Genomic DNA, 27,900 nt, shown 5'->3' with positions numbered 1-27,900 from the left:
CGGCCGCCTGCCCGCGCGCCCGCGCCGCGCATGGGTGCCCGGCCGCAGGGGGCCTGACCCCCTCCTACCCCGCGCCGGAGGTCCGCCCGCCGCGCCATGGCGGCCCGCGCGCCCCCCGCCGCACCTGCGGCCGACGAGCCGGGGGGCCCAGGCGGCCCCCCGCGCAGGAAGAAGTCCCGCTCCGGCGCGTCCGGCCTCCGCCGCGCCTTCAGCTGGCTGCGGGGCAAGCGGCGCAAGAAGAAGGCGGCGGGGACCGAGGGAGCCGAATCGGCCGCCCCCCGGGCCAAGAAGGCGGACGACAAGGCCAGGAGGGCCAAGGGTAAAGGCCGAGGTAAGGCGGCCGGGCACCTGGGCTGCGCGCCGGGCGGCGCCGAGGGTGCTGCCGGGGTGGCTCCGCCGGGGGTCCGCGGCGTGTTGGAAGGGTGAGCCCCTAGGCGCCGGGGCCGGGGAGGCGGAGAGCCCGGGGCTCAGCGCGAGCACCCCCCATTCTCCGCCGCCCCCGCCCCGGCATTTCCCAGACTCAGCCCGGTCCCATTCTAGGGCTGGGGCAGGAATCTCCTGGCTTAAGCAGGAAGTGCCGGTAGTCTGGCTCTTGGGACGGTGAAGCAGTCCCCCTCCCCCAGGCTCACCCAGCTTCTGCCCTCTGCTGAGTCAGGGGGCCGGACACTCGGCTCTGGCCTGGGGCCCATGGGAGAGGCAGGTGGCCTTGCGTCTCTGGTGGGGATTCCTCCAGGTCCAGAAGGTCAACTGCACTCAGAAGGTGTTTCAGCCCCACAGAGGACCCAGCGTGGGGCACAGCATGCTTTGGGCTCTTAACGGTGTTAGCTCTTCCCACCTGGCCCCCCTCACCATTCCCCTGGGCCAAACGGCAAACATCCACCTCCTGGCGTGCTGAACCTCCCCCCCCCGATGAGAACCAACCATGGCGCCCCTCCCCATCACTCCTTACCCCCAGTCCTGGTAGAAACATGCCCGTGTCAGAAGTGTGCTTACAGATGGAGGAAACTGAGGCCCACATTAATGGAGAGGCTGTACCTGAGCTGCGATGGGTACTTAAAATACAACAGCCAATTCCCTGTCTCTGGGCTCTCTCTGGCCTGATGGATGGGCAGCCTGAGGGGAGGGAAGGGGTGGCTGACTTGGCCCATCCCTGCTGGGGTCACTTTCCTTTTGGGCACTTGCTTGGTTCTTTTCTCATTTCCCCCTCTGTTTCTTTCTCCCTTTTGAGGGGTAGGGCATGAGTCTCTGCAAGAGGGTGGGGCTCCCTTGGGGCTTGCCCTGCTCCGAAGTCTACCTTTCCTCTGGCTGGAGCTGCAGGGCCAGAGGTGAGGAAATGGCGGTGTGTTCGGGCCCATCCCATACTGTGTTTACCCTCCCAGTGTCCTTTAACCACCTCCTCTGCAGGAGAATTAGAAGGAACGTTTGAGGGGTCAGGAAGAGGGTGAAAAGCCTCTTGTGTGATTGCGTCTGGCCCCATCTTCCTTTTGGAAGAGGGCCTTTGGCCCAGGCACAAATAGAAGTTACGGTGCTGGGGTGGGGATGGCTGGGCCAAGCCCTGAGGAAGGGTTTGGGTGAGGGGTGTTTCTCAGGGCTCCCAACTGATGCAGAGTCTGTCCTAATGCTGTCCCACTGGGATTCAGTGTGAAGTCATCCCCATCTCAAGAGGGCATGGGTCAGAATTGGAGCAGGATGGATTCTGGTCAGATGGTCAGGATTGGAGATAGAAGGCTAGTGGTGTACCCCAGGGCAGTGGACCCTTTTCCCCTCTGAGACCCGCCTGGAGACGGGCTGGAAAAGCTGACCCTGTACGTCCCTGCTCCAACAGCCTGGGTTGGGATCATTGGGTCAGTGGGTAGGCCTCCCCCTGCGTGTGTTAGGTATCTGGTAGCACTGGGCTTTCTGGGCAGCATGTTGCCTGATTTGAGCCCATGTGCATAGGAACCACCTCCCTGCCCCTGGCTGTTGTATCTCCAGATCTGGGGGTGGCTCCAGGTCCGACTAGAGGGAGTCCTAACTCCCTTTTGCTCCAGCCTCCTATTATTCCAATTGTTTCCTTGTCACCTGCCTGGCCCAACTTCTTTTCTGTTTATTAAGAGAAATAAATCCGATCTCTCTAATCTCCATTGGCACTACTGGTCAGGAAGGGAAAGCCCAGAGAAGACTTAACTCTTTCTGGGGAAAATGTTCAGAATGGAGATGGGGGGAGGGGGGAGATGGGAAGGAGGAATATACAGAAAGTTCCTGAGAGGTCAGGGGCCTTTGCTCGGAAGCTCCCCCATCCCAATCTCTGAGATGCAGGTCGTGGCTCCCCTAATCTGACTTCTCCGCAGTTAAGTTGGGAAAACTGAGCTTGGAGTAGAATTTTGAGCCCTTGTCTTCCAGGCCTGCCCTGCACAGACTTAGAAAGAAAAGGGAGGAAATCTGGTAGTTATTGATTATTCTGAATGTGCCAGGAGCCCTGTATCCATTAGCTCACTTGGGCCCATTTGCCGATGAAAAAATTGAGGCTTAGGGACAGTGAGTGCTTCATTTGTCCAAACTGGGATTCAAACTCAAACCATCTGCCTCCAAAACCGGTACTGTTTTCATGAAGAGGACATGCGGGTGGGACACAGACCAGCGGGTAAGGCTGAAAGATCTTCTCATCCAACCCATTCTACAGATGGCAAAAGGCCCAGAGAGAAGTGAAGGAAGCTGTCAAGAGTGGGAGGAGTAGGAGAGTTAGGAAAATGAGAGTTCAAATTCTGGCTCGGTCACTAGCAAGCCCTGTGACGTTGGGCAGCAACCTCTCTGTGGCCCCACTGATTACTGTCTCAGGGAAGAGAGGGGACCTTTTCACAGGGGTGACCCTCTGGCTGGACATTGCATTGGTGGGTCCGTGACTCCACGATTGTCTCTGTAAGATCTCACAAGAGCGAATGTGGAAATTAGAGGACCATGAAATCACCACTGAAATGCAAGGGCTTACTCTTATTAATCACCTTCGCCTGAGCTCTAAGGACCCAGTCTGGTGGGAATGGGCTCAGAGGCTGACAGGACAACTCTGCCGGCCCTCCCAGGCTGCGTGACACTGGCAGATTGTGAGCCCCTCTAAGCCTCAGTTTCCTGATCTGTAAAATAGAATAAATCCTGGCATTATAAGGGTGTTTCAGGGGTCAAATGAGATAACCGAGATGCAGGTGCTCTGTGAACTGTGGAGAATGGTCTGGATGGGAGCAGGTTTCTGCACTTGCGATGCTGAGGACTTGGACACTAGCTGATCCATGTTTGGAACTCAACTCTTGGTCCCACCTCAGATACCCATGGTGGTGATGATGATGATTGTTTGAGGGGGAAGCCACGGAAGGTGGATTCTTAACCCTTGTCCAACAGAAGACTCAGGCATAAGGAAAGGTAAACAACTAAGAATCCATATTTTCCAGAAATATCACCTGGACTCTAGACAAGTATGTGGGGAGGAAGTGTTTCTGGGACAGATGCCAGGACTGGAGCCCAGTAGATAACCAGGGGAGGCTCTCTACAGGAGGTAAGCAGAGTGTAGAAGGAGGGCAGGGTGCTGGCTAATTTGATTGATTTATTTGAGAGAGAGAGAGAGTGGGTGGAGGGGAAGAGGGAGAGGAGAGAGAATCTCAAGCAGACTCTGTGCTGAGTGGGGAGCCATTGGCGGGGCTTGATCCCACAACCCCAAGATCATGACCCAAGCCAAATCAAGGGTCGGGTGCTCGACCGACTGAGCCACCCAGGCACCCCGTGTGCTGGCTCATTTGAAGAAGGAACATGAAGGCTGCTATGTGTCAGACCCTGGCTGGGCATTTTCATGAATGTTTTCCTTTGTCCTTAACCACAACCTGGGAGGTGGGCAGTTATTACCATTTCTAGGTGAGAAAATAGGCCCAGTGGGTGAAAAGTAAGTCGATCAAGGTCACTCAGCTTCATTCATTTGAAAAAGACATATTCTTTATTATGTCGTGTCCAGCACTGTTCAGGGTAATGTGAGTACCTGGGACGGGACAGGCAAGGTCCCCACCTGCATGGAAATGATGTTCACAGCATGGCAATGACAGAAACTCTCAGTCGGCCTCCCGAGGCCACGCTCTGGAAGCCAAACAGTATGAGGCTAGGTATGTTTCTGACTCTGGAGACGAGGAACCAGTAACCACTGTAGGAGAATGTAGCCCTCCTGAAGGCTCCTCTTGGGCAGTGGGTAGTGGCCAGGGAGGGGACGGGGTAGTCAGAGTGCGGTGGCTTCGGTACTGAAAGAACTGAGGCCCAGCAGATTTAACCTGAACAACGCTGGCCTGGCCACTCACTCAGCAGGAACTCTCCTTGGTGTGGAGTTGTGGAGAGACTCTTGAGTTTGAGTTCTACCCCACTGTGGGCCACATATGCCCTGTCTTGACAATGATGGGGTTTCATGGCCTCTGAGAACCTCCCTGGTTCTAGAATTCTGGTGGGAGAATGGGTGGGAGCTATGCTCAGGAAAGGAGAGTCTGCCTTTTGGCCAGTCATGGACAAGACGTTGGGACCCAGTGGCCTAGATGTTATAGTAAGGTGGGCGGGGAGAATCTGTGTGAATAATGCCATCTCTCTCTGCTGAGGAAGGGGCCTGTATGGCTCTCTTTTTTTTTTTCAATTTAGTTTTATTTTTTAAAAAGATTTTATTTATTTATTTGAGAGAGAGTGAGAGAATGAGCAGGGTGAGGGGCAGAGGGAGAAGCAGACTCCCCACTGAGCAGGGAGCCTGATGCGGGGCTCCGTCCTGGGACCCCGGGATCATGACCTGAGCCGAAGGCAGTCGCTTAACCGACTGAGCCACTCAGGCGCCCCTTTGTAGCTCTTTTAAAAGCAAAGTGAGGACCCAAAGGCACTTTGGATAATGGACACTTTGCCTATCTAAGGGAAGATAGTGTCTGTTTGCCTTTCTTTCTTTCTTTTTTTTGGGGGGGAGGGGCAGAGGGAGGAGGAGAGAGAAAATCTTAAGCAGCCTCCATGCCCCACACAGAGTCCACGCAGGGCTCGATCTCACAACCCTGAGATCGGGGCCACGAGCTGAAATCAAAAGTCAGATGCTTAACTGGCTGCACCACCCAGGTGCCCCTCTGTTTGCTTTTCAATAAAAGTGTATTTCCACATTCTGTGCCATTGCAGGCACTGCTTACCCTACTTAGGGTGTGCTTCCCTTCACTTTTCCATCCACTGAACTCTTATTCATCCCTCAAGGCCCGGCGCCAGCATCATCATCTCTCTTGATAGCCCCAAGGGACATTACTGCCTCCAGACTAGAGCGGGTGCTTAAGGGATTTGGAATTGGACAGTCTTTTTCTGGCCACCTTTTTGGGTAGGGCATCTCAGTGTCCTTAGCCTGGGGCCTGGACCAATGTGACTGGGGCAGGGCTCCCTCTGCTGTGGGATACATCCAGTGGGGGAGTGACTTCCATAGAGGAATCTGTGTCCACCTCCTCCAGGCCCCTGTAAAGGGATGGGCATTATCTATCTTGGGTCCAGATGGGAGAGGGAGCCTCACTAATGTATATCAAAATACTTAGTAAGTATTTAACATTAGGTAGTAAGTACCTACTATGTGCCAGACATTGTCCTGGGGATGGATGAGAGACAAGGTCCCAGTCTCACGAACCTTGTACTCGGAGGGAGGAACCAGACATTGAACAGGTAATTAAGGGTTAAGAAGTGGGACAAAGGAGGGAGCATAGTGATCCCAGGGTGACATCAGGGATGCCTTCCCGGAGGAGGTGACATGTGAACTAAAATGGAAGGATGAGTGGAAGCTGGGGGGTTGAGGGATTTGCAGGGCTGGAATCGGGCAAGGCACCTGCGAAGGGCTGGGGCCAACTGGCTGTCTGGGTTCTGTGGGTATAGGAATTGCCATCCTCGCTGTTTTGAACAGCCTGAGGGCAGGAGCTGGGTTGATGTTCCTTTCCCTCTGCCCTGCCCAGCACAGGGCCTGGCACAAAGTGGCTCTGGGTAATAGGTGGGTGATCTGATAGGGGCCCCAGAGCTTGGGCATCTTCCAATTCCAGAAACTCAGCGTCGATGGCCTGAGATGCCACAGGCTGCCCTCATGGCACATACAGACGGGCGGCTGAGGCCCAGAGGACGAAGTGTCTCGCTCAAGGTCATCCAGCCGGCCAGCACTAGAGGTGGACTAGGAGCCCTCACCCGCCAGGCTGACCTCAGCTTCCCTACTCCTTTGTTCAGACTTCAAATGGAAAATCCCGTCCCAGAGAGGTGCCCCTACCAGGAGTGGGATGAGATGAGCGCGAAGCTGAGGCCAAGAAGGCCTCCATCCCCTCCCTTACCTCCAACACCTTCAGGGGCTTGTTCCAGCTGCCTCTCCCCCTCCCTCCTCATGGAGGCCTCAAATCCCCACCCATGGCCCACGTCCCAGAGTTCTGGAAATCCCCTTCAGGCTAGGATGGGCCCTCCCTCCGCTGTTCTGTCCCTCTCCTGCCCCTGAAGCAGGGCTGCCAGCAAGGGTTGCTGAACTCGGGTGGCTAAATCCTGCGCCAGAAAAATCTCCCCTCTTGTCAGAAGAGGGAAGAGGGAGAGCCTCCCCTTACCCAGCTGTCCCCCGGAAATCCCCCTCTCCCCAGCCCTCAAAGCTGTCTCAGCTGCTCCTGGCCTGTCACATGCGGATGAAGACTAATGAGAGGAGGCATTGTACATTGTTTGGGCCATGGTGAAAGTGGTGGGGTGGGGAGAGCAGGTATCCACACCTCCACCTTCCGGCTGCACGGCTGCAGACCCAGCAGACCCCACTTGGGCCGACTTGGGGGAGAAGTAGGTGGCAGCAGCTTCCTGGGGCAGGACGGGTGAAATCGTTGTCCATCTCTCCCATTATTATACTCCACTGACTCTCTGCTTTTATGTCTCCTGCCCTCAGGGGCCGGTTCATCAAAGGTTGTCAGCTCTACTCACAGGGTGCCCAGGCCTGTGACTGGCACAGAGGGGACACTGAGACAGCTCAGCTTGCAAAGCGTTTAAACCCCAAATCTTCTGGCAAAGTGCATAATTCCCCGGAGGCTGCTGCTGGGGTCTGCTCCAGGTTGGGCCTCCTGTTTGCTCAGGACACCCCTCTCCTCCGAGCCTCTAGCTAGGCGAGCTCTTCACCGTGCCCGTCCAGAGAGTCACGAGGCACTCAGGCCCAGTGTTGTGGTTTCCAGGAGTTCTGGTCTTCCCTACCAGCTCCTCCTTCCCACGGTCCTACCCCAGGCACCCTTCCGCTCTTGGCTGGGGGCAACACTCTTCCTCTAGGATCCTGGAGCCAGCACAGCCTCTGTAGTGAAAGGAGGTGAGACTGGGACTCTCCTGCCCGTGCCGCTTCCCCTCTCCCAGTACGTAGGCAACATCATCACCACCTCCGTCAGCAGGCAAGCCCCACCGTCTCTGCTTCCATCAGCTCCTGTTCAACACCCACAGCACACCTGCTGGGTGCCCATCACCATGCTGCACTTGGGCGTACTGAGGCGGAGGGAGGCGATCACTGTCTTGGGGAGCTTGTTTTCTGGTTGGAAAGGGAGATACCAAAAGGCACCGTTGTCTCGAGACAAGTGCTGGGACGGTGTTACGCAGGGTGCTGGAGCCCTGGGGTGCGATCGATTCTTTCAGAGGGCAGCACTAGTGCTTGTGGAAGCACAGAGGGCTGAGCTGGGGGAGGACGGGTGCAGGGAGGACTTCCTGGAGGAACAGACTGTCGGGCAGGGTACTGAGGAGAACGAGGAATCTTCCAGGCAAAGCTGGAGGAGGAAGAAGCACGTGGGAAGACCTGGAGGTGTGTAGTGGGAGGGCGGGGTGGTGGCAAGCAGCAGGGGTGTGGTGGGAGATGAGGTTGAACTGGGGGCAGGGCAGTTGCTGCCAGGCCTCTTGCAAAGGCCAAGACACCTGCTACCCTCCAGATGTCCCTTGAAGCTCTTTGCATACCTGCCGTTGCTCAACTCATGCCAAGGGATCTGGATGTTATCCTTGAGTATTCTCTCTGCTCCGCCACACCACCTTTCCCCTTTATGGGCCCCACCTGTAAATTGAGGGAACTGGGCTAGCAGATACTCTGAGGTCTCCTCCAGCTTTGACACTAGGACTCTCTGTGCAAAGCAGGAGCCTGGTACACACAGCTTGGTATATATAGTGTATGTTTGACAAGTGTTTTCTGGATGGATGAATAAAATATAACCCCTCAGGGACTGCATTGTTGTTAACCTCAAACTCTTAGCAAGGTGTGGGCCTCAAGGAGGGTAGGGAATCAGCTCTGACTCTCCCATTTTGCCAGGAGGCACGGGGTGCCCTGGAGACACTGGGCATAAGGGGCAGCACAGTGTAGTGGAGGGATCTGCTCAGGTGGCAGAAAGGATGAGCAATATGGGGCTTAGCACTGAGGGCTCTGGACTCCCAGCCCAGCGGTGTCTCTGCTACACCATGCTGCCCCTGGTTGGAGAGACAGGGCAGAGCAATGGTAAAGGAGAGCCACTGCCCAGGCTGCTGGGCCCTGGGCACAAGGGCACTTGTGAGGACATAGAGGTGAGGACAGCCTGGCAGCCTGGAAGGTTTCTGGAAGAGGTGAAGCCTGGCCTAGGTTTGAAAAACAAAAGACTTGTACGAGGGGGGGGTGAGTGAGGGGCACACAACCATGGGCGGCTTCACATACGTTTACCTTCACACTCCATTCCTTACACTCAGACACAACGTGACAGAGCCAGTCACAATTACATAGGCAGACACACAAAAGCATACATCCAGACATTTGAAAACAGACTCTATATGGATACAGGCACACAGTCTCACACACAGATGATTACTCAGAGGCATCCAAGTGTTCAGGGTCACAGACATATACACAGGTACACAACTACACAGCCACATTGAAGCATACAATTACCAATGCCCAGTTAACATGCACAGGCACAGAGAAAGTGGAGGGGTCGTAGCATGGTCGGTGGGTATTAGAGTCAGTCTGGGTTTGAGTCCTAGTTCAGCAGCTTACTGCTGTTTGACTTTGGGCTAGTCAGCTGACTTCATGGAACCTCAGTTTCCCCATCTGTAAAACAGGGATGATAAAAGTACCTACCTTATAGAATTGTTTTGTGGCATGAAAGCAGTTATCAGAGCACCTGGCACATAGTAAAGGCTATATAAAAGGGTGCTGTTATTTTGAACACGACTACCACAGAAATACAGTCAGATCGATACATTTGTACACACAGGCACAGAGACAGGAGATACACACACAGACACGTGACACTCACGGGGTGGGCCCTAGCAGCAGCGGGGCTCCGGACCCCGCCTGCCTGGGGCCCTGCTCCGAGTTCTCCGGGCTCCTCTGCAATCCTCAGAGAGGCGGCCCTTGGGCCGGGAGAGCGGGCCACCAGCCTGCCCCACCTGGACACGCCGGCCTTTCGCGAGCGCTCTGGGTGGGGTGGCTCAGCTGGTCTCCCAGGTCCTGAGAAGGGCGGAGCCTACGGGACGCGCGTGAGGCCCCGCCCCTCCACTGTCCCCGCCCCCGGCCCGGCCATTGGCCGCAGAGCCCGGAGGCGTGGCTGAGCTGGGGCCGGGGGCGCCTGCGGCGGCCGCCCGCGCGTCTCTCTGCCTCCCTCCCGGGGCTGCGGGCCCGGCGGCCGGGCTGGTTGGGCTGCGCTAGGGTTTCCGCGCCGGCTCCCGCGCCCGCCATGGGCAACTCACACCACAAGAGGAAGGCCCCCAGCGGCCCCCGGGCCCGCAGCTTCTGGCGGTTCGGGCGGTCGGCGAAGCGGCCGGCAGGTAGGGGCCGGGGGTGGGGGCGGGGCAGGCGGGGAGGAGGGTCTCCTTGCCGCAGCCGCAGCCGCCGCCACCGCTGCTGCCCCCTCCCGGGGCTTGGTGGGTGTGAGCGTGGGGGGCCGGGAATCCCCCGCACAGACCCCACCCCTCACATGCGCAAAGAGGCACACGTACATACGAATACCCACGGGCGGGCACACGTACATGTTCACAATTTTCACAGTCACACACAACACCCACTCAAATGTACGGACATGCAGACACACGTTCACACCCACAGCATCGCTGTAGGACGCACAGACCCCGAGACACAGGTACATAACACCTAGGTGTACGGTATATAGTGCCACGCGAATTATGCCGCACGGTCAGATTCACACAGTCGCACACACACATCAGTCATGTAGGTACAGTTGCCCAGCGGCTTAGGCACACAGATGTACACACGGGTTCAGAACTGCACAACCAGACTCCCACACTCAGGCTCAAAGACAGAGCCTAAGGCGCTTGTACACACACACTCGTTAGCCCCAAGAGGCTGAAAGTTTGCAGGAGGGAGGGGAGACAGAGGTGCAGGGGAGAAGCAGGAAACCAGGGGCTGGAGACTTCGGGGCCGCCTCCGTCTGGCGTGATCGGGAGTCAGACTGGTTCTCTGGGCTCCCTCCCCGCCCCCACCTGCGTCGCCGCTGCCTCTCGTCCCCCTTCCCCCCACCCGCGGTCCCCGTGGTCGCTGCCGCATGTCCCCCCTTTCAGTGCAGCCACCGAGCTGGAACGCAGCCCTTTCCTGGCGTGCTGCGGGATCTCTCCGCGGGTCACATTCCTGCCTCCAAGTGGGGGGTGGGTAGAGGGGGAGAATGGAGAAAAGGCCTCCAACCCTAGGGCTGGGAAGTGGGATTCCTGGTTTTCCCCAGCAGGTGCGACAGTTCGGGGTATCCCCCAGAGTCCCAAGGGGTGTTGGAGGAGGGGCTGTGGAGGGTGGCTAGTTCCCTTAACCTGGTGAATCTGCCCCTTCCCCTGAGGAAGATAAGGGGTCCTCAACAGAGGCAGGTGTTCCTTCTGGTCTTTGGGAGTGAAAGAATTCTGGGGAAGGTGGGGTGGGGTGGGGTTCCTTCTGCTGTGGTGAGGGAATCCACCCATGTCTTCCTAGGGTGGCCCACATTCCTAGAGGTTCTGAAATGAGCCTGATGATCTCATCCCTCCACATAGGGGGTGACAGGAAGAAGCTGGGCTGGGCATTAGGGGGTCTGCGTTTTCAGTGTGGCTCTGGTATGGGCTCTGGTGACCTTGAGCAGATTGTTTCCATTTCTGTGGACCTCCTGGCTCCCACAGAGGGGCCTGTCAGTGGATTTAGGGGGGCGTAGCTTAGGTGACTTCTGGGGCCCTTATAGTTCTGTCTAGCCATTTTGTGGATAAAGAGACTGAGGTCTGGAGAAGGTGGGCTTGTGCAAGGTCATTTGCCAGTAGCGGTTTAAAGAATAATCGTCATAATCAAAATAACAGCAGGAAAGGGTTAATTAAGTTCTGGTAGGCGCTCTGCGGATTCCTCAGAAGGTGGATTGATGAGAGACTCCGGGACCTTCCAGGAGTCTCCGTGTCCTAGCAATCCTGAAGTCCTGGATGTGTCCACCTGTCTCTCCTCTTGGATTCCGCACCGAGGGGTGGGGCTGGGGCTCCGCCTGCTTTCCTGTGGTCACTCTAATCTGATGGTTTCCTGAGAACCAACTGTGGGTCTGGACTTGTGACCATTTGTGGTGGGGGAGAGAGAGATGAAGAAACCTCTGTTTACAGTCTCGCCCACTAGCCCGTGTGCTCTTAAGTTCCTGCTGCAACTCAGGGACTAACCAGGCTTTAAGGTGGTCCTAAAAACCAGAAAGCAATGTCAAGGCAACACAGAAGTAAGTGTGGAGGCTGGGGAATATTCAGAAGGCTTTTGGGTTGGGGTCAGTTTTAGAAGACTGGGGAGATGGTCTTAATTTGGTCTTTGAAGTAACTACAAGGTTGGAATGAGTCCTGAATTGTTGATTAAACGAGAGAGAGGACCAGGAATGCACTTCAGCGATGGGGCAATGGTCGTGAGCAAAGGCATAGAGTTGAACCTGAGCGTGGAGGCTGGAGAGAAATGTAGTCGAGGCTCCTTCCTTTGCTTGGGAAGAGAAGGAGTTCCACTGTGAATGCAAACTTCCATTCCTTTGGTCTGAGGATTCTAAGGCTTCCCCAGCACTAGGCCTCTGCTGTCACATGCCCAGGTATGGGACTGATGTTTGAGTACTTATCCACTTGATTCATCTGTGAGAAGATGAGGGAAAGAATGCAAGGCAAGCAGAGAGGGCTGGAGTCTCTTGGCCTTGGGGAGCCAGTGAAGGTGTTTGAGCAAGGGAGGAGCCTGCGAAAGTGGTATGTTAGGAAGATGGCGCCACAGCAGGGGCAGGTGCAGGCAGGACAGGTTGGGGGGTGGGGTGGTGAGAGTGGAAGCTCCAGAGAGCAGTCTGGAGGCTATTGCAGTAATCCAGGGGAGAGGTGGTGAGGTGAGGGCTGGGGACAGGGTGGGGGCTGTGGGAGTGGAGAGGAGTGGCAGCTGCAGAGACACTGCGGAGGAGGTGGCAGAAGTGATAGGACCTGGGATTAATCAGATGTTGGGAATAAGGGCCAGAGAGGGCTGTGAAGGCTCTGTGCTCGAGGCTGCTCGGCTGGGGGACAGTGACAGAGACAATAACTCAGAGCTAAAAATAAGGGCCTATGCTAAACCCTTTACATTGGTTAGTTCATTCGTCCCCCAACAGTCTTATAAGCTAGAAGCCATTATCGTCCCCATTTAACAGATGAGGAAGCTGGAGCTTAGAGAAGTGAAGTCACTTGCCCGAGGCCACTCAGCAAGGAAGGTAGCTGAACCGAGATTCAGAACCAAGCCTGTCAAGATTCTGAAGCCTGTACCCTTAATCAGTTTAGGAATAGATGGGTTTCTTATGATTGAGGGGCCTGCAGATCCTCTGGGCAAAGAAAGCCTGAGGTCCTGGGGGTTTGGACTTTGTAGGGAGGACAAGTGAAGGAAGTGCTGTGGGAGAGGGGCAGGGGTTGAGGATGAAGCATTGAAGCCCCCCCCCCCCCAAGGGCTCAGAGAGGGAGCAGGTGGGAAATGGAAGGAGAACTGAGATCCAAGGAACGGTTGGTCCATTGGATCAGTGCCCTTGGACAAAGGGAAGTGTCGGGGGGATAGGGAGAGGCCTTCTCACTGCTGGAAAGATACTGTAACCTGCTGGGATTGTTTGGCCTTGGATCTCAGGAATCCAACCCCACCCTCCCCTCCCCAGACCCACTGGGCATCTGGTCCTGGGCAGTTTGGGGGATTGGTGGAAGATGTGAATTGGGAGCCCAGGGAGCATCCCCCACCATACCACCCTCTTTTTCCCAGACATTGTACTGTCAGGTTTATACACATGCTCCCGCCCACCCCCCCACCATGGCCCCCCTTGCAGATGAAGTGATTGAAGGAATGGACTGAGTCACTGGTGGAGTCAGACCACCTGGAATTCTTTTCTTCCCTCCCCCTGCCTCTGTACTTGGAGTGCCAGGGGCCTTTGGTAGCTCCCCAAACTGGGAAAAGTCCCGCTTCTCTTACCCCTCACCCCAGCGTCTCTCTGTCTCCTCCACTTTCCTGGAGGAGACTTGTGACCAACTGTATGTCTGCACTTGGTTGTGGAAACCCTGGGCTTCCAGACAAGGGGCTGGCCCAGCCCTCTCTGGTCTGAGGAATTTGAGATAAGGTGAACCCCCTTGCTGCCCCAGCCCTGACCCAAAGTGGGGGACCACTACCCTCCTAGGGGCAGAGTCCTGCATGCTGAGGGATCTTTAGAGATCGGCTCGCCAACCCTCCCATCTCACAGATGAAGACACTGAGGCTCGGAAAAGGGCACAGCCTGGCTCAGCATCATGCTGCAGTTGGGGGGCAGGGAGAGCTCAAGCCTGAGGCTCCTGACTCCCAGGGCTGTGGGGTCTCTGGTCTGGCCCTGAAATTCCCTTCCGTCCCCAACAGAAGGGTTAGGGCTAGGTCACTGATGAGCTGAGAGGGAGCTTGTTAAGTGTCCCTATCAGACCTTATCTTAATAATGGTCCTTAATGCCACTTGGGACTTGAAGAGAGCTCCGGAAGTGGGTGGGAGAGGAGGCCTCTGGTGGCATGGGAAGAACAGGATTTTACATGGGGCGCCTGGGTGGCTCAGGTGGTTAGGCGTCTTCCTTTGGTTCAGGTCATGATCCCGGGGTCCTGGGATCAAGCCCCGCGTCGGGCTCCCTGCTCGGCGGGGAGCCTGCTTCTCCCTCTCCCTCTGCTTCTCTTCCTGCTTGTGCTCTCTCTCTCTCTCTCTCTCTCTCTCTCTCTCTGTATCTCTGTGTCTTGAATGAATAAATTAAAAAAAAAACTTAAAAAAAAAAAGAACAGGATTTTACAGCCAGTCAGAGCTGGGCTCACACACCCTGACTCTGCCAGTCACTAGCTGTGTGACCTTGGGTTAGTCACTGACCCTGAGGGAGTGCCTCCATAGGGCGAGGGGGATTTAGTGAGACCACGTGTGTCTCTCAATTGGTTGGCACTGGATAAGTACAAGTTTATTATGGTGTTGTGAGTGGAAAGGCCTGAGAGGGACCTTTACCCATCCCTCCACCCTGGAGAGGCAGAGGCTCCCTCTGAGCCCAGCACTTTGTGTTTGCACTTGCTTGTGTGTGGCTTCGGATTTCCCAGGCACTCTGTGAGGTGGCTGTGAGTCCTACTTTACAGATGAAACTGAGGCCCAGAGAGGCTGATTCATTCGACCAAGGCCTCTCTAATCCAGACCTTCTGACTCCCAGGCCTTTCCTCTCTTGACTTCATCGTGGCTGCCTTCCGCCATCTGTAAAATAGGGAGAACCGTGCCTTGAAGGGACAAAGGAAAAGGCTCTCGGAAAGTTAGACGCGCATCCTGGCCGAAAGAGATTACTATGTTATTGTCAGGAGCAAATACTGACCCGGAAACTCGTTATGACATTTATTAATATTATTGTAGCTAATTCCTCCCTGCACTGCTGCTGGTTCCCCCCAGGCGCGTCAGGCATGGGATCCTCCTCTCCTTGTCAGGGGCACTCCCTGCCCCCCCCATATTTACCTTAGAACCGGCCTGTCAGCTCTTCAGCTCTGCTCTAGGGTGGGGCCTCCCACTGAGGGAAGGAAGGAGGGGGATTTCCCCCCTGTAGAGGTGGGGTGTAGAGCTCCCCCTCTTTGGGCAGGAACTGAGGTTGCAGCCCCCCTGATCCCGTAACTTCCTCAGACTTAGGACCATGAAAGCGTTGAGTGAGACCCAAGTTTGGCTGTGGGCTCAGCCACTTCCTGGTTGGGTGACCTTGAGCAAGTCACTTTCCCTGGAGCCTCCTTGTACTCATTTGTTAAAAGGGAAGTCATACATGGCTTTTGGGTTTTTGTTAGGTGTTCTGGGAGACAGAAGAAAAAAGAAACCTTCACCTGAAGGTTTTTGTGATGTTCATGTCCCTTTGTCTTGTCTCTAAGAGAATAAAATCTCCATGTGTTCTGGGTCTGCTCCTATTGGAAGGCCCTGGTTTGTTCACCAGGACAGAGGGCTTGAGACTCAGGACCTCTGAACACTCTGAATCCTGCCTCCTGGGCTGGCCTGGGGTCAGATGTGGTGGTGGGGGAGTGGGGTCAGGCCCAGGGCCAGGCCTGGAGGGTTCCAGCTCCTGAGCAAGGCCACCTGGGCAGCTGTGCCCTCCCCCCTTCATTCCTCTCCCCTGAGTCAGGCCTGCCTGGCTGTGGGCGTGCCACCACCCTCGCCCCATGCTCTGGAATGGGACAGGTTGAGGCCTCACCCCGTGGAGGATGTTGCCAAGACAGTGTGTACGCATGAGCACAAATGTGCACTTGGCCTTGGGGGTTGGGGGCTCCCTCCCCCCTTTCCTCCCTGTTCCCCGGCCCAGGAAAGCCCCAGAGTGGTGGGTACATGCACCTGCCTTTGTGTACACACAGCCACCTGGCTGGGCCCTGTGTGAGTGCAGTTGTGCTGGTGTGTGACAAGGAGCTGGATTAGGGTGGCCTGGGTGTGCTTTGTGGATGTGGTCCTGAGAGCACGCACCTGTCAGGGTGGGGGGGGGCGCCCAGTGGGACATTTTGGAGGTCGTTGTGCACAGAACCTCTGCTGGTGGACTAGATCTGAGCTCCCAAGCTTGGCCTGTGTGCTTCCTGGTGTGCCCTTCATGTGAGGGGTGTGGCCAAGAGCAAGGTGTCTTCTCTGATCCAGGAAGCTTCCTTCCTCGGGCAGGTGGGGGAGGAGGGGAGGCGGAGGCTGGTGGTGAGCTTCAGCCCCCGGCTGCACCTCTGGACTGTACCAGGGCAGAAGGTCCAGGAACAAGGACTCTAAATGTGGCCTTGGGCGAGGTCTTCCACTCTGTCAGCCCCAGTTTCTTTGTGAGGACCCTGCCCTCCACCTGAGACTCAGGTTGCTGAGCCCCTCCCTAAGCAAGTCACAGGTGTGTGGGCCTGAGCCTTGAGTGGCTCCGAGAGACCTCAGGCTCTGGCCAAGCTGGGGGGGGGGGAGGGGTGTTGCTAGAGCAACCAGATGTTATCAAGTGTGAGAGCCTTGGATCCTCTGGGAATTTGCAGCTGTGGCCCTGACAGCCAGCTGGGGGCCTGGGACCTTGAGCTGCTGTTCCCCCTGCCCTTTGTGGAGCTCAGCCCCGAGTTTCCCTGGTTAGGGGGAAGCTGAGGATGACTGTGCCCTGCGTGATTAGAGGCTTCAGTTTTGGAGCCAGCTAGAGCTTGGGAAGTCACCTAGCTCTCCGAGCCTCATAGGTCCAGGATCAGTTACAGGAGAGTATGTTCGAGAACCTGTCTCAAAGGGCTGTTTTAAGATCCCTGAGGGCAGAGACTGTTTGCCTTCCCCCAGCCCCTGGCATTAATCTCCCTGCAAGTGTGGGGCTGCTGCTCTTCGCGTCTGAGCGGGACTAATAAGGGGTGGATGGGTCTGGCCTAAGAGAGGGACAAGGGGAGGATGTGGCCAAGAAACCTCGAATTTCTGGGGATGATTGGGTCCCTCAGCCCTTCCTCAGAGGGGAGATCAGGTTTGTAGCTCGCACAGCAGACAGAGCATAGCTTTTGGGTTCAAGTTGTCCTGAGGGCAAATGCCACCTTACCCTTCCCAGCTTGCCCTTTCTGGCCTCCACTTCCTCATCTGTCAAATGGGGATAAAAGTGCCTACTTCTTAGGATTGTTGTTTAGATTTAAATGATTTGTGGATTTACGCCCTATCCAGCTGCACAAAAGTTTGTGCTCCAGAGAGTGAGGGCTCAGCCTCTGCTTGAGTGGTCTCTGAGAGGCGGGGCAGCAAATGGGGAAGGGGCAGCAGAGGGAAGCCCCTTGTTTGCCGCGTGGGAGCCACTGTGAATTCTTAGCGACTCAGGGAGAAAGGTGCTGCAAGAGAGCCGTGTCCTGAGGTGAGTTTGGGGGCAGTGCTTCACAGACTTTCTCTTCCACAGCCTCAGCTACTCTTTCTGGAGTTGCCCGAGGGGATCTCTTAACACTGTCATTACCTAGATGAACCTTCCCTGCTGACCTGTGGGGCCTCACCCGACCTGGCTCCTGCCATTTTCTCCCTTGCTCACCATATTTCCCGCCCCACTGGCCTCCCGTTGTCTGTTCTGAGACACCTCCCCCCACCCCCTCATTTCCAGCCCCCACTCCTGCCTTGAGGCCTTTACACTTGCTGCTGCCCCAGCCCAGAAGGCTCTGCGCCCAGCACTTGCCCTGGCCCGCTCCTTTGCTTTCTGCGGGTCTTGGTTCCAATGGCCTTTCCTTAGAGAGACTTTCCTTCGTGCCCCTAGAGGCACCCCTTCCCTATCATAGCCCCTCAGTCCTCACTAATCTAAAATTGTATTCTTAGTGTACCTCGTTGATGTATTTGTCAAATGTTTATTGAACTCACGGTATGACAGGCGCTGATTTAGGCGCTAGGGTGAACAAGATAAAGTTCTCCTCCATTCGCTGTAGCCCCCGTACTAGCGTAATAAATACTTGCTGGTTGAATGAATGGGTACAACAGTCTTGTAAGGGGGAGTTCACTGGTCTTGTTTCCATATGAAGTCATGACTTGTGTGTGACAGAGCTGAATTTGAACTTGGAGCTGTCTTCCCTCCAGTTACCTCCTACCCCTCATTTTTACTGCCCTTGCCTACTACCGGGTTTTTTTTTTTTTTGGCTAATTCTGTTCTCTCTGCCTGGTGATCCACTAGTCACCAAGTCACAGAGTGGGGCCATTGGGAAGGGTCCTGGGCTGGAGGAGCAGGAGGTATACGATGAAGCCTGCCTCTGCTCTGTGACCTTGGAGAGTTCACAGTGCTTCTCTGAGCTGCTTCCCACATGACCGAAGTGGGAAGAAAGTCCTTTGAAAAGCATGGGTCTGAACATACACACGAGGAGTTGTTCCCAGCAGCCACTGTGTTTCTGCTCTGGACAACTCCCTGGCTTCCCGGTGTCCTGTGTCCTGGGCTGGCTCCCACGCCTCCAGGGGCCTTTGCCGATGGCCTTGCCATCACAGGCAGTTCTGGGCTTCTGCCAGGCTGTTGTTCCATGTTCCATTCCCTGAGTTCCTTCCCCAGGGAATGACCCTTACCAGCCAGGAGGACTTGGGGATGGGCATCATGCCAAGTGTGGTCTAGTGGCTCTTCTACCCACCATCTGGCAGCTGGGACCCCTGCCATGGCTTTGGCTCCTGACCGTTTAGAAGAGGACTTGGGGACGGGTTAGTGGTCTGCCCCCCGGGGCCTGAGCATCTTCAGCCCTGCTAGTCCCACTCTCCACCAGAGCTAAGCATCCGCAGACTCTGGGCCTCAGTTTCCCCGTCAGAATCTGGGACTGTTCCTGCCTCTGCACTCCACTTGAGGGGCGGGATCAGTGGTGCAGGTGGGAGGAGGACCTGGAGAGCAGCCCCTCCCCCTCCTCGCCTGGAGTCGGCTCTGCAGCCGGGCGGGCGACTCGCACCACTCGGTGCCGGCTTATGGTGAGGGCGGCGCCCGGCGTTCCGGAGAGGCCGGAATAGGGGACGGCCCTGGTGGCACCCGCAGTCATGGTGGTGTTCCTGGGCCGCCGCCTCCCGGTGCTCCTCGGGCTCTTTAAGAAGAAGGGTGAGTGGGTGTGGCTGGGGAGGGGGCGAGGAGGGACCCTGACACCTCCATTTGCCAGAGCCTTCTGTAAAAAGGGGGATCAAGGCTGGGGAAGGGTAGTGGGTGGGGGATGGGGAGCAGTAAGGCGGCCAGACGGCCCTGTCCTCCGCTGTGCCTTTGTCCAGCGGCTTTTCCGCTGCTTTTGTCTGGGCCCTGCTTGGTTGGGTTTGGGAGGATGGGTCCAGGTGTCTCTGACCTTGAAGCCTGCAGCCCTTGGGTGAGACTGCTTCCTCTGGAGGTACCCACACTGTACTGGGTGCATCCTAATGCTTCAGGTCTGAGAGGCAGAACACCCCCGCCGACCCCCAGGTCAGTCAGCATGTGTGGGAGGATGGGATGTGGGGAGCAGAGGGGAGAGGAAAGTAGCCCCGCTGGAATTTGGGGCACGATCATCGAAATGCTGTTTAGAGGCGGAGGGCAGGACGGTGGAGAAGTTTTGGAGGGAGGGGTCTCTGCCTGCTTTCTGCTTCTAGGAACTAGGCTTTCAGGCCTGGATTAAGACATGGGGGCCAGAGTTTATTGGACTTTTGGGGGGTGGGCAGGGGATCCTCACTTTGAGTGTGATTCAGGAGTCCCCCTCTGGGAATCTTGAACTGAGTCCTGGCACTGACTCTGATTTGCTGGATGACCTTAGGCAAGGCCTTTCCTTTTCAATCCTGTTTCCCCAACTTGTAAAATTCAGGGGTTAGGCGAGACTCCATGGGTTGGATTGTCAGGAGACCTAGGAGCTCTGACCCTGTAGGGTCCCTGCAGGTTCCCTGGGCAGGAGCTGGCTGTTGAAGAATGAGCTGAGGAGGTAGGAATGGGCAGGTGTCTGAGCTGAAGCCCCTGATCGTGGGGCGTGGCCGTTTAAAGGGCTTGTTTTGTTCCTGCCCCTCTACAAGGTGCTGCCAAGGTCACATGATCCTCCCAGTGCTTTTGCTTATGTTGTGGGTTCCATTTAAAGGGGGGCTGGGGCTGCAAAGTGCTGACACAGCCCCTCATTCCCAGGATTAGATGACCAGCTTCCCCATGGGCGGGGCCTGTAACAGGATCCTTTGTAATGGATCCCTGGCTCCTCTGCACGGGGGGCTGGGGCCTCCAGGAGAGGGGGATGCCTGGGAATGTTCTCCCAAGAGAGGTGGGGGCTGCCTCGTCTGGGGGTGGAGGGCCTCTGGGGGTGGAGGGACCCCGGGGCCGCCTTCTCCCCTCCCCGGCCCATCCTTCCACTAAGGGACAGCCACATGGGTGAGTAGGGGACACAGAGGCCATGTCCCTGGTTTGTCCCTCCTCCCAGGACTTCATGGGAATTCTGGTTAGGACCCCTGCTAGCCCACAGCCCTCCCTAGTGTCCCACGGTGTCTTCCTGGGCCTGGGCCAAAGGTGTGTGTGAAAGGGGTGGTTGGTTTTCCCTAAAGTGGAGCTTGGGGTGTGGCGACAAGAGAAATGTATCCGCTATGGGCTGTGTGTATATTGGGGTGCTTTGTGTCGGGCCCTGAGTGACGTGTGGATACACAGTTGCGTGTATATTTGGGTACTGTTTGTATATGTACAGAATGGGGACTGTGGATGTTGTGGGGGCTGGGTATGTTCTCTGGGGGCCCCTGTGTTTGATGTTGGCTTCCGATGTGTTTATACTTGGGTGCTGTTTGTGTACATCCTGAAGCCTGTGGGTGTGTGTAGAGACTGAAGCCTGTGGGTGTTGTGTGCCTCTGTGGTGGGCTTGTGTGCCCTGGGTATGGTGACCTGTATGGGGTCCTTTGTGTGGTGTGGTACTCAGATACAAGCACGCTTGGGTAGAGTTTGTACATGTACATGGGGCTATGTGTATTGAGTGTATAACACAGGACTGTGAGTTGTGCGTACAGATTGGGGAAGGTAGGCGTTGCATGTATGTCCAGGGGCTGTGTGCAGTCTTGGGACTGTGGGTGCTATTGTTGTGGGGCCTGTGCATCCCCAGGACCCAGATGCTCTCAGGCCTCACTTCTCTTCCTCCCCCATTCCACTAGGCTCTGCCAAGGCTGAGAGTGACAAACGTCTAAGTGTAGGGCCTGGCCAGGGTCCAGGGTCTGTAGTGGATGAGCACCAGGACAATGTCTTCTTCCCCAGCGGGCGGCCACCTCACCTGGAAGAGCTGCACACACAGGCCCAGGAGGGGCTCCGTTCCCTACAGCACCAAGGTAACTTTCTCCCCTCCGGGACTACTCTTGGCTTCCAAGGTCAGGGGCCTAGCCCAACACACCTTTCTGGTGTCTTCCAGAAAAACAGAAACTGAATAAGGGTGGCTGGGACCATGGAGACACCCAGAGCATCCAGGTGAGCCCTGCCCCCAGCTCACTCCTGACTCTGCTTTTCCCTCCCTGCTTAATCTCTGGCAAGTATGTCTTTGAACCCTTCTGGATCTCAGTTTCCTTCTTGTATCGCGAAGGAGTAGACTAGATGACCCCTAAGGGCTAGTCCAGCTGAGGTCTGCTCAGTGCTAGGTGAAGCCAGGGAGAATCGGAGTCCAAAGCTCCACAGGGGAGCCCTGAAGAGGCAACAGCAAGAGGCCCACGTAGGCTTCTGGGGTGGCCTGAGGCCAGGGCCTCATCTCCTTCTTCCCCCAACAGTCTTCCCGAATGGGGCCGGATGAAGATAGCATCTCCTTCTGCAGCCAGACCACATCCTACACGGCTGAGAGCTCCACAGCAGAGGATGCTCTCTCTATCCGCTCAGAGATGATCCAGCGCAAAGGTGTCTGCTCACCAGCCCGGATTCTTGGACGGGGCAGAGGGGTGGTGGGCACTATCTGGGGTCCCAGCCCCTGCAGCTTTCCCCTTTTCCCCCTAATCTAGCACCTCCCGAAGCTCTGTGAGTCAGTGAATTCAGGAAACACAGTATCACCTGTGTCTTCTTGGAGACTCCTGATGCACACCCAACTGCAAAGCAGGACAGTTAGGAGTCAGGAAACCTGTTTTTGAGCCTGGTGTTGCTCCTCCCCAGCTGTGTGACCTTGGGCCAACCCTCAGCCACTCCAGTCTTCCGTTTGATGTTCTATAAAAATGAGGATAAGAGTACTTAACATTATCAGAATGAATGCCAAGTGTTTAGCATGCTGACTAACACATAATAATTGTTCACTAAATGGAAATTATCCTCGGCCTAGTAAAGCCTTCCAGAAGTCGTACCGAAAAGAAGTGTCTAGCTTTGTTGAACCTAGCTTTGCCCACGCCTACTTGATTATGGAAATCTTTTTGCAGAGCTCTTATTAGTTATTCTACGAAAGCAGTGCTCTGCAAAATGTGCCCCGAGACCTGCTCTAATGGTTTCTCTCCCCTGGACTGGCCCCCAGGCTCTACCTTCCGACCCCATGACTCATTTTCCAAATCATCTGGGAAGTCAGGGCGGCGGCGCCGCGAGAGGCGGAGCACGGTGCTGGGACTGCCGCAGCACGTGCAGAAGGAGCTCGGTGAGCCGCACAGTAGGAGGGTGGTGGGGTGGCGTGGGGCTGCGTGGGGAGCCCCGGCCGCCCCCACTGCTGACTCCCGTGTCCTCCCTGTCCCTTGCAGGCCTGCGGCACGAGCGTGAGGCACCAGGTACCCCTCGGCCCCCTGGTCCTCGGGATGCGGTGCGCATCCCCACGGTGGACGGCCGCCCAGCGGGCCCGGCCTCGGGGACCGGCGCCCGGGTGTCCCTGCAGGCGCTGGAGGCGCAGGCCGAGGCTGGTGCCGAGGCGGAGGCCATGCTGCAGCGCCACATTGACCGTATCTACCGGGATGACACCCTTGTTGGGCGGTCCACGGGGCCCCGGCCCCCACCGGTGACCCGGCCCATGTCCTTAGCGGTGCCCGGCCTGACAGGAGGAGCAGGGCCTCCAGAGCCCCTGAGCCCGGCCATGTCCATCTCGCCCCAGGCCACCTACTTGTCGAAACTGATCCCGCACGCTGTGCTCCCTCCCACCGTGGACGTGGTGGCCCTGGGCCGCTGCAGCCTACGCACCCTGAGCCGCTGCAGCCTGCTCTCAGCCAGCCCAGCCTCTGTCCGCTCGCTGGGCCGCTTCTCCTCGGCCTCCAGTCCGCGGCCCCGCAGCCGCCAGCCTTCCTCCTCCAGTGACACCTGGAGCCACTCTCAGTCCTCAGAGACGATCGTGTCTGATGGCTCCACCCTCTCCTCCAAGGGTGGCTCTGAGGGTCGGCCCGAGAGCTCTGTGGCTAGCCATAGTGTGGCACCCCTTCCCCAGGGGGGCAGCGGGAGGGGCTCTCCCAGCGGGGGCAGCACGGCCGAGGCCTCGGACACCGTCAGCATTCGGAGCAGCGGGCAGTTGTCGGGCCGGAGCGTGTCCCTGCGGAAGCTGAAGCGGCCCCCCCCGCCTCCCCGCCGGACCTACTCACTCCATCAGCGGGGCTCGGCAGCCCCTGACGGGCCCTTGGGGTTGCCGCCCAAGCCTGAGCGGAAGCAGCCGCCGCAGCTGCCCCGGCCGCCCACCACTGGTGGGTCAGAAGGGATGGGGGCAGCCCCCTGTCCCTCCAGCTCAGCAGGCACCTGGGTGCCTGGCTTGTCTCCAGGGGGCTCCCGGCGTCCCCCACGCTCCCCAGAACGGACGCTCTCACCCTCCAGTGGGTACTCGAGCCAAAGTGGTACCCCTACCCTCCCTCCCAAGGGTCTCACAGGGGCCCCTGCTTCCCCGGGCAAGGCCCAACCCCTTAAACCAGAGCGTGTCACTTCCCTTCGGTCTCCTGGGGCCTCTGTCTCCTCTTCCCTCACGTCTCTCTGCTCCTCATCCTCTGACCCAGCCCCCTCAGACCGTTCCGGTACACAGATGTCGACCACCGTGGGTGACAGGTTTGCCATACCTCCTCACCCCAAGGTGCCTGCCCCCTTCTCCCCACCCCCTTCCAAGTCCAAGAGTCCTAACCAAGCGGCCCCTGCTCCGGTTACTCCTGCTGTGGTCCCCGGGCCCGTCTCTACCACTGATGTGAGTCCTGAGCCCCTGCCAGCTCCGCAGACATCCCTGATCCCACCGCAGGAGTCTCCCATTGCCTCCAAAGACAAGTCACCCCCACCGTCCCCACCCCCATCTTATCATCCTCCCCCCCCACCCACTAAGAAGCCAGAGGTGGTTGAGGCCCCGTCTGCCCCAGAGACTGCTGAGGAGCCCCTGCAAGACCCCAGCTGGCCCCCACCGCCGCCTCCTGCACCTGAGGAGCACGACCTGTCCATGGCTGACTTTCCCCCACCTGAGGAGGCCTTTTTCTCTGTGGCTGGCGCTGAGCCTGCGGGCCCTCCAGCCGCCCCAGAGCCTGTCAGATCCCTGGCTGCTTCGTCCTTCCCGGTTACCGTCTCTTCCCAGAGCCAGCTCCTCAGTTCCCCAGAGCCGCCTCCAGCTCCACCAGGCCCACCTTCGGCTGCTGTCCCCGGGCTTCTGGCCAAGGTCCCTCGGAAGGAACCAGTGGGCTGCAGCAAAGGCAGTGCGGCCCCCAGGGAGGATGCTGGTGCACCCCTGGTCACCCCCTCGCTCCTGCAGATGGTGCGGCTGCGCTCTGTGGGCGCTCCTGCGGTAGCTGCAACCCCGGCACCCGGGCCATCCGCCCCCCAGAAGCCGCTACGGAGGGCCCTGTCAGGGCGGGCCAGCCCAGCGCCCGCCCCCTCCTCAGGGCTCCATGCTGCTGTGCGACTCAAGGCCTCCAGTCTGGCTGCCAGCAAGGACCCTGAGAGTGCCCAGCCCAATGGACCACCTGAGGCGGAGCCACGGTCTCCCCAGTCCCCTGCCTCTATGGCTAGCTTCATCTTCTCCAAGGGCACCAAGAAGCTGCAGCTGGAGCGGCCGGTGTCCCCTGAGGCCCAGGCTGACCTCCAGCGGAATCTGGTGGCTGAACTTCGGAACATCTCGGAGCAGCGGCCATCCCCAGCCCCAAAGAAGCCACCTAAAGCTCCCCCACCCGTGGCCCGCAAGCCCCCGGTGGGGGTCCCGCCATCCACCTCCCCCACCTTTCCTCGGGCCGAGTCCCTTCCTGCTCCTCCCACCGACGGGCTCCTTCGTGCTGAGGACAGGACTAAGGGGGAGCTGGTGGAGAACGGAAGCGTCGTGCAGCTGGTGGGCCCCGAGGAGCAGAAGCTGGGCCCGCCTGGCTCAGGTACCGTGGACAGTGTGTGTGTGTGTGTGTGTGTGTGTGTGTGTGTGGCTCAGGTACCGTGGACAGTGTGTGTGTGTGTGTCGGGGGGGTCCCCCCATCACTGGTGGTGGGGAAGAGGTGCCTGAAGTCCCACTACCGGGCATCTGTTACCGGATCTTTCAGATTTTTCTGGTGTCAGGCTGCCTGGGAAGGGTGAGCTGTCACCCTTGATAAGCTAGCGAAGGAGCCTTTGAAGTCAGACCTACTGAGTTCCACCTCAGCTTTGCCATTTTCTCTACTCATCCTGGCCTCCATTTCCTCGCTGTAAAGCGCAGGGCAGTGGTACTGCATTCGTGGGTGTAAAGCACCTGGCTGGTGCTGCAGGCAAGGCCATTCAGTTGGGGAGAGGCTGTGCCGTGGGCCGTCCAGAACCAAGCTGGGAGGCCCCCTGTTGAGTGTGTCCCCCCCCGCCCCCCTCCACAGACCCACAGAAAGAGCTGGTCTGACCACCAGGCACCTCGCTGGCACTGCTGACCCATCCCAGGAACACAATCTCAGGGACCTGAGCAGCTCCAAGGACGAGAGGATACGGCAGACCTAGTAGAGAGGACGCCTGCAGCCTTAACCTTCACAGCCTTCGATATTTATGCAAGCCTGGTGGTGATCCTGCCCTCCAAGTCATCCAGCTCATGCCTCTTCCCCCTGAATGGATTTCCCTGGGGCCGCTTGTCTTGGCCTTGGCCTCATGTTGAAGGAGGAGGCTGGTGGGAGCGGGTGGCTGCGCCCCCTGCTGGCCTCGAGGCCGCACAGTTGGGAGCAGAGCATCTCATTTGAGTTTCTTTGCTTCCCCCTCCACATGTCCAAATCATGCGCATACGGTCCGGAATCAATGCACTTTTGAAAGGCAGCTGCATGTCCATCCTCCAGGGCCCACGAAGCCACATTCCAAGGGCCTGTTTACATGGCGGCAGCATCAGTCCCCATTTAGCCAGCCCATAGGTGGGACCAATCTGTCCCCTCCCTCTGATCCGGTTTGCCCATTTCTTAGTTCTTGGAGGTGGGCGAGTCACTGCATTCCCACAGGCTTCTCCAGGCTGGAGGCAGGAGTGGGGCTGTGGGATTCCAAAGCACAAAGGGTGCAGCAAGGGTTAGCTCTCCTGTGCCTCAACTTAGCACCAACCACCCTCCTTGCCTTCTAGTTCTGCCAGGTGCTCCATGCCGGGGACAAGTGGGGGACCACCAGGGCCTAAGTGGGGGTGGGGGTGGGGGAGAGGAACCGGAGGGGAGTTCCACAGGCCCTCTGTCTACAGAGAGTGGGAGAATGGAATAGGGAGACATCTCAGTGGGCACTTGGTGATGCCAAGCATCCGCCCCTTGTCTCACTTGGTCAGGTTGGAGTGGGCAGGCACTACACTTCCGAGGCAGGAGCCCATGGGCTGTGGCAAAGCTGTGTCCCTTTCAGGGGGGCAGGAAGTCCTGAGGAGGTGGGTGGAGGGGTCTGGCGGGGGGCGGGGGCGCTTGTTTGGGCAGTGGGTCCGAACCTGGCCCTACAGATTACATTCTGTGACCTTTCTCTTTACTCGGTGCATGTTCTTTCTGCAGCTGCCTTTCAGCACAGGTGGTTTCACGGGGTTGGGGGGGGCGCTGGCGCTGAGTGACAAGGATGGGAACCCAAAGGTTCATTCTGCAGACTCTTCCCTTGTCAATGAAGGGGGGTTCTGTGCTCCTAGGGAGTAGGCTCGGTGATTGCCCCCTAGCCGTCAGCCTCTGTTACTGATCTCTCCTCTAGGAATTCTAATGACCTATTTTCAGCCTGTGCCACCTCTCTAGGTAAGCTGGCTTCCCCACTGGCCCCGGCGCTTCCCTCCAGTCGTGTGGCTCCCACCTGGGCCACGCCTTCTGTCCTGATCCTCTTTCCTCAACAGTGACTTGGGCTTGAGCCTGGCAAGGAACCTCACTTTTAGCTGCTTCTCTGGAGAGACTGAACCCCTCCCAGAACAAGAGCTGGGAACACAGGGGATGTGGTACGAGAGCCCAGGTTCCTCTGGCCCGCCGTCACTACTGTCTTCTCCCTGTAGCTGTCAACCAAGCTTGTTCCCTTGCCCCATGGGTGAGGGCGAGCAGCTACTGGGTACCTATTGCACCTGCCCAGTGAGCTGGGGAAAGAGGATAGTCAGTATGCACTGCTCTGCTCAGAGCTCCTGACCCAACGCCCTGGGAACCAAGACCAGGCCAAAGCCTCCATGAGACCAGGCTCTGGTGGCAACCCTAGAGCTGCTGGAGGTGGGAGGGAGCCCAGCTTCTGTGTTTCTTGCCCTCCCCTCTCAATGTTACTTGAGCTCCTTATCCTCAGCTAGAATCTTCTGAGCTTGTTTCCCCACTGGGTGGGACAGAGTACAGAGGAGAAGGGAGGATCCAGAAGAGGCAGCCCTTCTTTGTCCTCTGGGGTAAATGAGCTTGACCTAGTGCAAATGGAGAGACCAAAAGCCTCTGATTTTTAATTTCCATAAAAATGTTAGAGAGAGAAGTATATATATATTTCTTTAAATTTTTGAGTCTTTGATATGTCTATACAAACAATCCATTCCCTCTGCCCTGAAGCCTGAGTGAGACACATGAAAAAGCTCTGTGTGTGTTTCATTCAAAGGTGTTAATTAAATGATTAAAACTTGGCTGTGGTTTGCTGCTTTTTAATGGGAGAGGGACAGGGGTCTGGGACTGGGCCCACTATCAGGAGGGAAAATGTTCTTTCTGCCTGCTGTGAGCACTGGACCCCAAAGTCGGTGTCTTCTGCCCGTTTTTGCTAGAATCTTAAGCAGGCTCCGCACCCAGGGTGGAGCCCGACACAGGGCTTGATCTCACCCTGAGAT

At 57.3% G+C, this 27,900-nt stretch overlaps 1 protein-coding gene across 5 annotated transcripts; it reads left to right on the top strand.

Annotated features, from left to right (window-relative positions):
- The first annotated feature begins 19 nt into the window (after window positions 1-19).
- NHSL3 (NHS like 3) lies at window positions 20-27,702 on the top strand. 5 transcript variants are annotated; one of them, XM_073902985.1, is made up of 9 exons: window positions 20-331; window positions 20,948-21,118; window positions 21,199-21,254; window positions 21,548-21,671; window positions 22,270-22,386; window positions 22,487-25,051; window positions 25,514-26,029; window positions 26,820-26,860; window positions 26,956-27,702. In XM_073902985.1, the coding sequence occupies exons 1-7, from the start codon at window positions 97-99 to the stop codon at window positions 25,534-25,536; spliced, it is 3,291 nt and encodes a 1,096-aa protein (XP_073759086.1). In that variant the 5' UTR covers window positions 20-96; the 3' UTR covers window positions 25,537-26,029; window positions 26,820-26,860; window positions 26,956-27,702. The 5 variants fall into 5 exon arrangements, with proteins under 5 accessions (XP_073759086.1, XP_073759085.1, XP_073759084.1 ...); XM_073902984.1 differs by having other exon boundaries at window positions 25,514-26,514; XM_073902983.1 differs by having other exon boundaries at window positions 26,820-27,702.
- The last annotated feature ends 198 nt before the right edge of the window (window positions 27,703-27,900 follow it).

Source organism: Callorhinus ursinus, unplaced genomic scaffold, assembly GCF_003265705.2.
Source record: "Callorhinus ursinus isolate GAN/ISIS: 27379988/994484 unplaced genomic scaffold, GSC_fseal_2.0 scaffold18, whole genome shotgun sequence".
Classification (NCBI taxonomy): Eukaryota; Metazoa; Chordata; class Mammalia; order Carnivora; family Otariidae; genus Callorhinus; species Callorhinus ursinus.
This window is presented reverse-complemented; position numbering and strand designations above follow the sequence as displayed.

What these genes read in the sequence shown, in the direction of transcription:
- NHSL3 (XM_073902985.1), top strand. Translation starts at nt 97, where the DNA reads ATGGCGGCCCGCGCGCCCCCCGCCGCACCTGCGGCCGACGAGCCGGGG. An exon ending in GAGACACCCAGAGCATCCAG is followed by an intron (nt 21,255 to 21,547) that starts GTGAGCCCTGCC and finishes TTCCCCCAACAG; the next exon opens with TCTTCCCGAATGGGGCCGGA. An exon ending in GCACGTGCAGAAGGAGCTCG is followed by an intron (nt 22,387 to 22,486) that starts GTGAGCCGCACA and finishes TGTCCCTTGCAG; the next exon opens with GCCTGCGGCACGAGCGTGAG.